This window comes from Rhincodon typus, chromosome 5 (assembly GCF_021869965.1).
Source record: "Rhincodon typus isolate 14 chromosome 5, sRhiTyp1.1, whole genome shotgun sequence".
Lineage (NCBI taxonomy): Eukaryota > Metazoa > Chordata > Chondrichthyes > Orectolobiformes > Rhincodontidae > Rhincodon > Rhincodon typus.
In genome coordinates, this window is record NC_063336.1 from 113,896,074 (window position 1) to 113,908,850 (window position 12,777).

A 12,777-nucleotide genomic window follows, 5' to 3' on the forward strand; every position below is an offset into this window, starting at 1 on the left:
AGACCAAGTGGTTTCCTACACCTTACAATTACTGACAGAGGTACTAGCGCTGCCTCCTAGAAGATTGCTATTGGTTACCTCCATGTTTGCCATCCTTTGAACGAGAATGGACAGGTCCTTAATACTGACAAATCAGTTATAGACCAGCACCTCTAGAGGCTAAGCAGTTCCACTGGGAGAAGTGGGTATCGCTGAGGCAGGTGGTGGACCCCAAGGACACGTTAGAAAGGAAACATCTTTGGTGGTCTGTGCACTAGTGAAGAAATAAACAACTTTTACAGTGAGACAATTCAAGGAATAGGAGTTGCTTGCTGTAATTGTACAGGGCATTGGTGGGGCCACACCTGAAATATTATGTGCAGTTTTTGTCTCCTTATCTGACAAAGGATGTTCTTACTATAGAGGAATGCAGCAAAGGTTTACAAATTGATTCCTGGGATGGCAGGATTGATGTATTGGGACAGATTGAGTTGGTCAGGATTATATTCACTGGGGGATTATTATAGAAACCTGTGAAATTCTAACAGGACTAGGCAGGGTAGATGCAAAAAAGATGTTCCCGACGGTAGGGGAATCCAGAACCAGGGGTCATTGTTTAAGGATGAGGTGTGAATCTTTTAGGACTGAGATGAGGAAAAATATCTTCACCCAGAGAGTGACAAGCCTGTGGAATTCACTAGAACAGAAAGCAGTTGAGGCCAAAACTTTGAGTTTTCAAAGAGGAGGTAAATGTAGCTCTTGTGGCTAAAGGAACAAAGATATATAGGGGGAGGGCACGTTAGGGTATTGAGCTCGATGACCAGCAATGATTATATTGAATAGCAGAGCAGAATCATGGGGTCAAAGAGCCTGCTCTTATCATCGACGTTTCTATAATATGGTGCTGACAGATCCATTGAGCCGAAACTTGAACCTTATACATTTGCAACCTGTCAATGAGTCACAGAGCCATCAGCTCTGATGGTCATCTGACTGCCACATGTCCAGTGGCCCTAACCAGCCTAACTGCTGCCCTACCTCTGAGGAGTGGATAGCGGTCCCAATTCCCAGTCTGTCCTGGAGAAGCTCTCTGATGTCAGGAAATTGTCCCACTCTACTTGTTCTATTTACCCAGTTCCATTGCCTGCCACCCTTCAAGCATGGAGCTAGAAAAATTCAGCCTGGTTTCGATTTTGATTTCATGGTCTACGTTATTAGGCAATCTCAGCCAGGTTGCAGGGTGGTGTTTTAACAGAACTTCTCAAAATTGAGACATCAGGAGGAAGTAATTTGTTTTCCTCATTTTGGTGTAGATCAAAAAGGAGAAGATGGAAGATTTTTAACCTCATGGAACTAAAAGTTCTTAGCACATGGAAAGTTTTACCACATGTAATTAATGAGGCAGAAATTCTCATAATAACTAGTTACTGGCATGGATTAATCAGCTGGTTGCAGGTAGAGGACAGAGTAACACTGGAGAGTAGTTAGTTACTCAAGAGTGGCAGGTGGTAGAAAATGGAAAAAAAGATCAGTGTCGACGCCACTGCTACTTACTATTTATATTAATGATCTAGACTGGAATTACTAAGACAATTTCTAAATTTGTCAATGACATCAAACAGAGGAGGATATTCAATACTGACAAGGATTGCAAGCAATTACAAATCTGCACCAGTAAAGAGTGGAAATAAACTTGTGGAATGGGAATGTAATTAGTCCCTGGCAAATATCTTTAAAACATTACATTTTAGAGAGAAAAATAGGTCACATGTTACTTGGAATCTGTTTATTTTCTTATTTTCTAAGAACAAAAAAGGGGCAAAATGTGGCAGCGCAGGCTTGGAGTGCCGAAGGGCCTGCTCCTGTGTTACATTGTTCTTTGCTTTTGTTCTAACAAATGGAACTGAGAGTACAGACCCACAAATCACTAGCAATAATAATGTAGGCTAACAGGCCCATTAAAACCATGCACTAAAGTTCACTTTTTAGAGAAATAAAATTGACAAGTGGAGAACATTTGAACATGCAAACAAGGAACAGAGCCTGATTCCCCCATTCCATAAGATCATGGCTGATCTGATTTTAACATGAACTCTACATTCCTGCATAGCCTTGATAATCTTTCACTCCGTTGCTCACCAAGAATCTAACTACCTCTATCTTAAAAATATTTTAAGATTCTACATCCACTGCCTTTTGTGGAAGGCAATTACAAAGACTCTAAACACTTTGGGAAAAAAAGGAACGTTCCATAGTCCTGTTTTCAGTGGGTGTGCCTTTAATCTTAAACTTTGACCCTCTAGTTACAGATTCTCCCACGAGAGAAAATTATGGAGTAAATCTACATAAATCTTCAGTTCAATCACACATAGCATACTGTGTACACGGTTCAAACAAAAGTACTAAAAAAAAATTGCTAGAGACACAAAAATAAAACGATAAAAGATTGAATAGGGTAAGTCCCTTTTCTCTTGAGTCAAGAAAGGAGAGAGGGTGACTTTGTGAGATCTTTCAAATTTTGGAAGGTTTTAATATTGTAAACATAGGGACGATGTTTCCACTTGTAGAAAATTAAAGTTACATGCCAGCAATAAATTATGATGATAAAATCAAATAGATCAACCATTACTAATGCTTAAAAGTGAACGTGGGAGATCTTGTGGTAGAGTATTGAGTGTTTCTGCTTCACATTCAGAAGTTTTAGTTTTGAAAACCCAGAATGTTGTGGGCAAGTAAAGTAGGTTCTTAATAAAGTTAAACAGATTGAATATTAAGCAGCAAATCCTTGCAATATGTCAATGGCAGTAGGTAAAGGCAAGAGAGATCTTTGTCCATCATATGATGGAAAGGACATTGGAATCTCTACCATCACTATTCATAGTCATCAGTGTGTATGTTGGCACAGTGTCTCAACGCTGAGCAATCTGTAACATACAATCACCAAGTGTATTAAAATATATTGGCAAATATATTTAGAGGAGGTGATGGCCTAGTGGTATTATTGCTAGACGCATTAATCCAGACACTCAGGTAATGTTTTGGGGACCTAGTTTCAAATCTCACCCTGGCAAATGGTGAAATTCAAATTACAATTTTAAAAAAAGTGTGGCATTAAGAGTGTAAGGATGACCATTGTCAAGCATCGGAAAAATCCATTTAGTTCACTAATGTCCTTTAGGGAAGGAAACTGCCATCCTCACCTGGTCTGACCTACATGGTTAACACTCAACCGCACTCTGGGCGACGAGGGATGAGCAATAAGTACTGGTCAAGCCAGACATGCCTACCATCTGTGAATGAAATAAAAAAAAAACCAAGAATGCGTGTAATGGAATTAAATTTATTATGAATGATTTGTAGATGCATGGAGTAATGAGTGAGTTTTCCATTTAGCTGCTTGCAATAATAGACCTTTATTATTTTGACAAGCTTGTTTTTACCAAGTGGAGCTGCAATTGCAGATCACTTAATTTCACATTTCGTACCTGAAGAAGTGTCAAAACCTGTTGCTAATTTATTGCATGCAAGCTCAATACGACGCACAATTCAGACAAAAAAAAACGCTGATGGGAGTGAAATACGATGCAGGGATCACAGTGCATCTCATTAGTGATGGAATGTGGAATCTCCATCAAGACTAGGGCTTCCACACCTCCATCACCTTACCAAAATATTGAACATAAGATCACGACAACTGGAATTGTTTGAACTGATGCCAATTCTGCTAAAAGGAACTGCATTGTAAATATAGCTTAGAGATACACGAGGGGAGAATACCCTTTTTTTTCTGGCTAGCCAGCAGGAATTATGCTTTGGGCTATAATTAGGGATGGGCAATATATGCTGGCCTAACCAGCAACGCCCAATTCACATAAATAAATTAAAAAAAAAACTTGTGATGAGTTCTAGAATTAAAACTAGTATTAATGTTCCCATTCATGTTATATTTTTCTAATCCATCTGTTTTATTTCAGAACATTAGCTTAACATGAAATTAATGCAGCATATGAAGAAAATATGATCCAGTAGGATGAACCGTACAAATGTGTGGAAACAGGTAATATTTACATATAAAAGCCCACCATGATTGGGCAAAACGTGTTTGTCTTTTGCAACCATCAGCATATTAAGATGTGCATTTATTTTGCAATTTACCGAGATTGTAACAGTCAGAAGACAGTGAAGGTGACTGTGCTTGCTATAAAGTGCAACACGCAAAGTACAATTTACCTTCAGTTTAAATGAAAAGCCTGAACATATATTGTGCTTTGAGAGAGGAGAAATTTTCAGGAAATGAACAGCAAAGGTCTCTGGAGAAATTATGGTATGGTTAGTTGCATAAGCAGCTACTTTCTCTTTTATTTGTTAAGCTATCCCATTGATCTAATACCTCATTACTGGTGTGCTTGTATCCCAGCGGTCTGCTTTTCAATCAAGTATAACAGCTGGGTCCATCTTGGTACATGCCAACATTTTCTTTTCAAGAAAATTCCATGCAGGTACAAATTGAAATGCACTGCACGTTTTCTGGTCTAACTGATAGGATATGCTCACAGTGGTAGATCCTAATACAACTCAGAGTAGGGCATCTGCTGTGAAATTGGAGACTGCAGGATTAAGGTTTCAAAAGAAAACTTGAAAAATAATACTCACTCCAAAATTTCCATCTCAGAATTGTAATTCAATAAAAATAAAACTTGCATAAAAAGTTTACACTGATAAATATGCACTTTCACAAAACCCGATTTAACTTTTGATTAGAAACATGGAGGTAATTTTCCTTTTCATTGTATGGGAGGGCAGCTCACCCTTTTTATACATAATGTGTTTGATTTTCGTTTTAAATTGGTGATTCATGACGGAGAGGCACAATTTTGTTTAAAAGTAACTAAATTTGATGAAAAGTAAATGTGGATAAGGAGCAAGAAAGCAAACTAAATTCCTAAACAGTCAAAAAAATAGCATGTTATCCTGGATTCTAAAGAATTTTTCTTTAATCTAATGCAAGCATACTGTAGATTAGATTCAATATTTACAATATTCTAGTGGAGACTGACACATTTGTAGCTATTCACATATTCAGCTTTCCTACTTATTTGAAAGTCTTGATAAATATGCTGAGTTTGAAGAGCAAGTTTTCTGGCTGGCACTCACATCACACTATAATTCGTGGACGCCTAGTTTCCTGAAAAGAACAATGACTTTTTACTGCTCATTACAGTCTGAAAGGCTGTATGAGACAGCTATATCCTGTTATTTAATAAACACGTGACACCAGAGACCCAAAATCATACAGCAGGCTCTCAGCACCAATTTATCTCTACACAATAGTATTATCAAAGAATTGCATTGTTGCGAGTGGAGATGATTTCTGGACATTGTCACGTTATATTTCTCAGAAATAGGTGGATACACAGTAAGCCATTAATATGCTATTGCAAGGTTCTGTTTTCCTAACAAAGGCAGATTCCACTGCTTTTTACAGCCTTGTTCTTGCATTGCCTCAAAACTTAGCAATTAGAAATAACAAGGTGTAGAGCTGGATGAACACAGCAGGCCAGGCAGCATCAGAGGAGCAGGAAAGCCGACGTTTTGGGTCTAGACCCTTCTTCAGAAAAGGTGGGTACAGACCCGAAATGTCAGCTTTCCTGCTCCTCTGATGCTGCTTGGCCTGCTGTGTTCATTCAGCTCTACACCTTGTTATCTCAGATTCTCCAGCATCGGCAGTTCCTACTATCTCTCAGCAATTAGAAAACTGTTTTATTTTAAGCAAGGAACTAGTGATTTAATGACCACCAGATTCTCTCCGGTGTGAAGCAAAACTCTGCTGACCAATAATGTTTCAGTGATGGTTAGACAATTACCCCAACAAAATTGTATTTTAGTAGATATTAAGTTGCTAGAATGCCACAAGTGAAGTCACCATAGTCTTACCAGACCATAGGACTGCTCTCCCATTAGGAGGAGATGATTGGTGGTGGTTTAGCCCAAGGGTCACCTTGCCCCTCGTGAGGGGAAAGGTTGAGGAAGAGAGTCTTTCATCGTAACCTTGCCGGTGCAGGAATTGAACACATACTGTTGGCCTCACTCTTTATTGCAAACCAGCTGTCCAGCCAAGCCCCAGAATATTGTAATGCTGGTGAAGCCTTAGGCAAAATGAAAGGCACCCATTATTTCCGAGTTTCTTTCACCTACCGTACAGGTATAAAATGTGCCGAACCTTTATCAAGCAAGTATTCAATTGGTGTCTCCCTAGTCTTACTTAGGATTGGTTATAATGTTGGTGCATTAAGTGTGAGGAGACAAACCAGCCTCCAATAGGTACCAGCTGGCTATAAGTGACTCCTATCATTGGAGGTGGGATGTGCATGAGGCAGCAAAGAGTCAGATTTAGCATTGGGGAGATGGGTGCGAATGACGCACTTCTACAGATGCACCTGCCAAGCAAAACCCCACTGAGTGTTAGCAGATACATAGAGTCATCTGAAAACCTTATCCAGTCTTCATTGAAAAACCAGGCAGATGAATTTTCCAGCCAATCATTGGGAGGTGATCTGTGTCTTGCTCAGGGGGATAAACTGATCCAGTTGAATGAAGACAATAAATGTTCTTCTAATAAGCACCATTGGAATATCACAAACATCTTTATACATTTATAAAAAAAAACTTCACATCTGGCAATCAATGCTTTTTGTCACTTCGAAATGAAGTGTGCACACAGAGTTAACTGCAAAATTTGTTTTGGACTTCTCTTCTTTTTTGAAATAGATCTTGCTAAGTTTAAATGCACTTTAGTTGCCCTAAAGTACTGTTCACAGAAAATAAATTATATACACAGGAAAGCTTAGTTCAGTCCAGACAGTAGACTACATTGAGGGGGGAAAGAAACAGATCAGAGAATAGCTTCAGAAATGCTTGCACAAAAGGAAATCTCCAATCAATCAATTACTCATTAAATTTTCCCTATGGATTATACATACTAATACCAGTTTAAGGAGGTTACCCTTCCCAAATTTGTACATGTCCAAAATACAGTTAGTAGCAAATCAAAAAAGTCCAGAGTGCTTTTGACAGTTTTGTGTCAATTTATATTTCTTATAGCCCTAATTAAAAACAGTCAATGCTGACAATAATCAAAATGTTTCATTATTTTTACCCTATTCTTATAGCGTTGCATATTCAATAAATATTTCATCAGGACAGAGTATAATTGTTTGCCTGAAGGTGATGCAAAATTTAATTTTACAAAAATGCATTAGATTTTCAGTGACCTTCACCACACTGGTCAGGTGTTGCAGTGGAACTAACGACATCAACACAGATGCAGCAATACCTACCACACATCATCCAACTGGACGACAACTGTTTAATTTTACATGAATCAAACTCCTGTCAAACCTTTCTGACAGTTGATAATCTAGAGAAACATGAACATTTGCTGTAATCATGTGGGCAATAGATATGTTAAGACTGGAAGGTTACTGGAAAATGAGAGTTATCAAAGCAAAGCACTTTTCCAGCTGCCCACCTTGACAAAACTGGCCATTTTACTTCAGCTGTCTTTCTGACACTGGTGCAATATAAAAGGAGCTTTAGTTTCTCTGCTGCCTGAGGATAGAGGCAGTCAGTTAATTCTCAACCCACCTCCTGTTTTGGCTGGCAGATAAAACAGCAGGATACACTGATTTAGAATGACTTTCTATACTCCCTGTCTACATTCACACAAGGCTTGGCTCCAGGTAAGGTGTGACAAATGTGGATTCATTGCCTGTTATTGAGCTTGTGGATAAAGGATCACATAAGACAAGTGTGACTACACTTTCTCTCACTATATTTGTCACCCCTTCTGATTGTTGAATTCAGTAGTTTTGAAAACAATTGCCTGGACAGCACATCCATTTTTTTAAAAAATAAAACATTCTCCAATGCATTTGGATGAGCAATTAACACTCGAGTTCATCTTCATGTCTTTATACTACAATGACTAAATGAATATCCTTCACATAAGCAACGTTTAAATCATATTCAAGAATTTGGAAACCAATCTGCCTTTTAAGAACATCATGAAAACATTGAGAAAAGGCTTCTTCATCTGTATCACATTTTCACTCCATGAAACTGGAGTCTCTACTCAGTTAGAACTCCAGTCATCCCTTCACTTTACATCCGTGCATATGATATTGCTACACACCTTGGGAGAAACAGTGCAAGAGTTGAATTGGTGACATTGGTTTTGTGTGCACGTGGGGGGAGGGGGTGAGGGGAAAGGGTAGGGGTTGCAAGCAAGAGCAGGATCATTCAGAATTAAACATCTGCCCAATTTCCCCCTGACTTCAGGTGGCAAAGACCATTGCAATGCCCTTTCTTCCATCTGGCTGAGATCCAGTGACTCATTACAGACTTGTAACAAAACCAGAACCTGTTCCACTCAAGTTTGCAAAACCAACAGGAAACATGTAATCCTCCTATTTACATTGACTTGTACAAGATGCTTTATTATACTCCATTGGTATATTGAACAAGTTAACCCGCACATTCTAATGCAATTTTTAATTCAAAGTTCATTAGATATAAAACCTCTCTCAAAAAATACTGTACATTTAGCAGTTAAGTGGAATGGAAAAACTGCTACTGATGCATATTATATATATCTATACTTTATATTACCTCATACACTTGGAAGAATTTCTCTATAGTTTTAACTAAGCCGGAGAGAAAGCTACATTACAATAAATATTGCTGGAGAGGAACAGGGATACTTGTATTTGATCCAGAGGTAAGCTTTTTCCAGTCCCAGCCTATTTTCATTTCTAATGCTGCTCCTATATTTTAATATGGCTGCTACCTCCTGCATAACATCACTTGTTGAACTGAAAGTACAGGCTGGAGTCTGAAGATCAAAGTAATATCTGAGCCACAGCCTCTCTCCAACAGACAGATATATACATTTGAAAGCTACCATTTCTGACTTTGACATAAACAATTGTAGATGGGAGAGTTCAATACCCAATTGTTAACGAATACTGCAAACTGATACTTAGAACTGATAATAATGCCAAGACGCATGGATATTTTTCTTTTTGAATTTCCAAAAAGGTCTTAATTTGTAAGGCTATATGCCATCAGAAATTTCTTTCTTGTAAGAACAAATAAAGAAAGGCATCACTTGATGGTTCAAAAATTTCCTTCATGAACCATTAATATATGCCACACAATTTTCTTCTTTGAGACTTACAATCCTGTAGAACCTTCTCTTACATTCTGGCTACATATATATTGTCTATTTAAATTGTCACCCAGCCAATGCATTTACCTGGCTACCATGACCTTCGATGGGGGAAAATAGTCAAAAATTGTAGCTATCTTGCTTATAATTTTCTGATCCCATCTCTTAACTATGAGCAGGAACCCTTATTTTCTAATTCAGAAACTTCAGCAACTTAAAACCTTTTTTTTGCCTCAGAAACATAAAAGTAGCAATTTTAATTAAGTCTCTTCCATCCACGAGTGCAACTGAATATTGCTGAAGATCGTTTTAGTGCATTTGGAGCTTATAATGTTTTGCTGGTAGGTCATAGAGGGTTACTACTTAATGCAGTTGTGTGATATTGCTGGACAGTCTGTTCAAAAGAGATCGAGTGTGTCACTACTCAATTTCTCATTCTCTTGAATGTATTTCAGAATATCCAGTTCATCCATGTCAGCTGCCTTGCTTTTAAAGGAACTGTGTTCTGATGCAAGATTGTTCTTTATTTCAGATGAGGACTCTGTCCTTTTAGGTACACTTGGCTTGGGTGGTACACCTGGCTTGGGTGGTACACCTGGCTTGGGTGGTACACCTGGCTTGGCTTTGTTGCTGGAACTTAGCTTCAATAACTTATCCAAGTCATCTTCAACCCTTAAAATAAAAAAAAACACAAGGTGAACATGAAGAATGACTATTATTTGATAGCTGTACGTATTTTTTAACATATGTTGGAGTGCGAATGAGGTGGCTGGCTGTCCCCTCTCCATACCCTAACATGGAAAATCAGTCGCAAATTGACCACCTTCTGAAAAGCCTGTCCTGCCGCTATAGTGCTTTAGCAGCAAGCCATCACTTCAGTGGGAGAAAGCTCCACCTTTGTGAGCTACCAGCAGGTAAGCAGCTCTGGCCGTTCCAGAGCTCAGTGGTGCTGTTGGGACCTTCTAGGAGATACAGCAAGAATAGCAGTGCTGATTGGAAACAGGAAGCTCCAGCTGAGCATTTTGAGGCCGGTGTCTAGCTATCAGTGGGGTGTGGTCTCAAAAAAAAAATTAGCAACTTGCTTGCTCTAAAAAAGTGTTTCGTTTCTAAAATTCATACCAGAGCACACCATGCTTGACAGAGTGTCAGCGAGTGCAGGAAGCAGATTTCCCATAGAAATCAGTAATTCAAATCTAGTATTTCATTTTTAAAAACTGGTACTTCCATTTTTATAGAGACTCTGATCCCAGATTCTAAATAGAAGTCACATGAAGGCAATGTATTCTCAAAAGAAAGTGAAGCATAAAAATAAATCTGTTGACATAATTTAGTGATTCAATTCTGACATCCTGTGGAGATAGAATAGGCAAATACAAAAGTTCTACGCTGACAGCTAAAATGCAGGTGACCACGTTTAAGGAAGAAAGGAAATGTCCAAAGGAAGCTGGTCAACACACAAAGACAACAGGAGACATGGCTGAGGACAGCAATGAAATAAAGGAGAAGATTTATTTACAGTTGATACGCTGGGTAAAATTTAATGGGTAGCAGAGTCAGTGGGGAGCTTCAATTCACCAGAGAAGTGAGATACGACTGTCACTGGGAGGAAATTCCAACTCAGAGCTACTGTTTAACCAGACTGGTGAATTTCTCTGCAGACCCAAGAGCACTGGCCACATTCAGTACTGCAAGCAGTGCCCAGATTCTAAGTGTCAGAGGCAGGATTGGGGTCCCCAGGTGGAAACGGTGTACACACATGTGCACGTGCCAGTGTGCGTGAACGTGTCAGAGTGCTTGAAGGATGGATCAGCTAAAACCACAACTATCTCTTAAACTTGTGGACAGGTCAAGGGGCGTGAGAGCAGCAGGTAGTTATCCCCAGAAATCTTATAGCCACACACCCCTCTGCCACCTGCAAAACCCATTGGTAAATTTGTGCACATTTACATCAAAAATAAAGCAATTTCAATGAATTTGTCTTATCACCTCAATGTATTTTTCGGCTTTGCTTACCTTCAGATACTGGATCCACATGGAAACACAGATATCCGAATGTAACATCTCTAGATTTGAGGGTCATATAATTGAGTGTTGGGCTGTAATACTAGCGGAAGACAAGGTACATACTTCCAGGAATTATTACCACTGCTATGTCCGAGAATATCTAAGATCCAAAATTTGTAATACTGGCCAACAGCAAAGTATTTGTTCCAAAAATCCTAAAAATCAAGATAAATACCTGAATAATTCTTCGGTGCTTTCATCAAAGTTTACATTTGTAGCACCAGCTTGAAGATCAAAAGCAGTTGGAAGTAATAAAGGGTCATTAGCTTGGACAGTTCCACCCAAGTCTGGATCCTCAAATAATCTGAAAGCAGCTACAGAAAGAGAGTTTGTATTAATGGATAAGTTATCGCTGCATTTCAATCTGAATTTCCTGCTTATAGACCATATGATAGTTGGCTTACATCTTCTGTAGACAAACATGTCCTTCCTATGAACCAAAATCTGATCCTGTTTGCCTTGGAGTATATTGGGATCCATGAGCTCTCACATAATGCTGCTATAAGACATCACCTGCCCTACCATCTTTTATAGTGTTTCATTTAAATAAATATTATACAAATTAATAATGCCTCTAGATCTGTCTATGCGCTTACTATTACCCTGTTTATCATCATATCCACTGGGTGTGGATTCCATCTGAACTGCATTGAAATGTCAATCTAAGTTATACACCCAAAACCCTAAAATTGGATTTAAACCTTTGACCCTCTGACTTGAGGAAGGGTACTACCACTAAATCAGACTAATATCCCCAGCTTCACCCATCAGCTTGATCAAAACCCCTTCGTACATGTTACCAAGGTATGTTTTCCTTCAATTCTTAATTTCCAGAGCATGCCCAGCTGGCTGTTAAGTGGATTCTACTCGTAAAGCACTCTAGGCGAATTATGAACCTGCCTGTATTCTGATATACACTGGAAAAGATGGACCTCTTCCTGTAATTAAAGGACCCATCCATGCTGGGGGGGAACCATGTTATCAAACCATGTGTTTTTGGCCATAAATTACTGATTGAGAGAGAGGGAAGTAACAGTAAATGGATCAGTTAGCAAAATGAATGCAGTAATGGGAGTTGATTTCTCATCCATATTGAACAATTTGAAAATTAAATCTTGAAGCTATAGGAGTTCTTGTAATATGTGACCAAGCATCTGTTAACATGTTTTTAATGTCAGAATTAAAGACAAATGAGAGCTTATCTTGAAACCTAAAAGTTGACACAGAACAAGTGAATTAAAGAATGAGCACATGACAATTTTATAAACTCTTTTTCCTGATATCAAACTGAACATGTTGCAGTGAAAAAAAATCAGATTCAGTCACAATTTTTAAAAAAGCTTATAATTTGAAAACTCTTTTCATAAGCTAGTCACCATCAACCTGATTAGGAAAAAAACTCTTTCAGAGATAGTAGGAACCGCAGATGCTGGAGGATCTGAGATAACAAGGTGTAGAGCTGGATGAACACAGCAGGCCAAGCAGCATCAGAGGAGCAGGAAGGCTGG

General features: G+C 38.7%; 1 protein-coding gene across 1 annotated transcript in view; it reads right to left on the reverse strand.

The window, feature by feature from the left end:
- Positions 1–5,697: 5,697 nt before the first annotated feature.
- The window catches only part of hs1bp3 (HCLS1 binding protein 3), a 62,282-nt gene continuing 55,202 nt past the window's right edge, over positions 5,698–12,777 (reverse strand). The window contains exons 6-7 of the mRNA XM_048597325.1: positions 11,445–11,583; positions 5,698–9,877 (exon numbers count right to left, since the gene is read on the reverse strand). Coding sequence (XP_048453282.1) covers positions 9,604–9,877; positions 11,445–11,583 — 413 coding nt within the window. The 3' untranslated portion in view covers positions 5,698–9,603. The remainder of the gene's footprint in view (positions 9,878–11,444; positions 11,584–12,777) is intronic.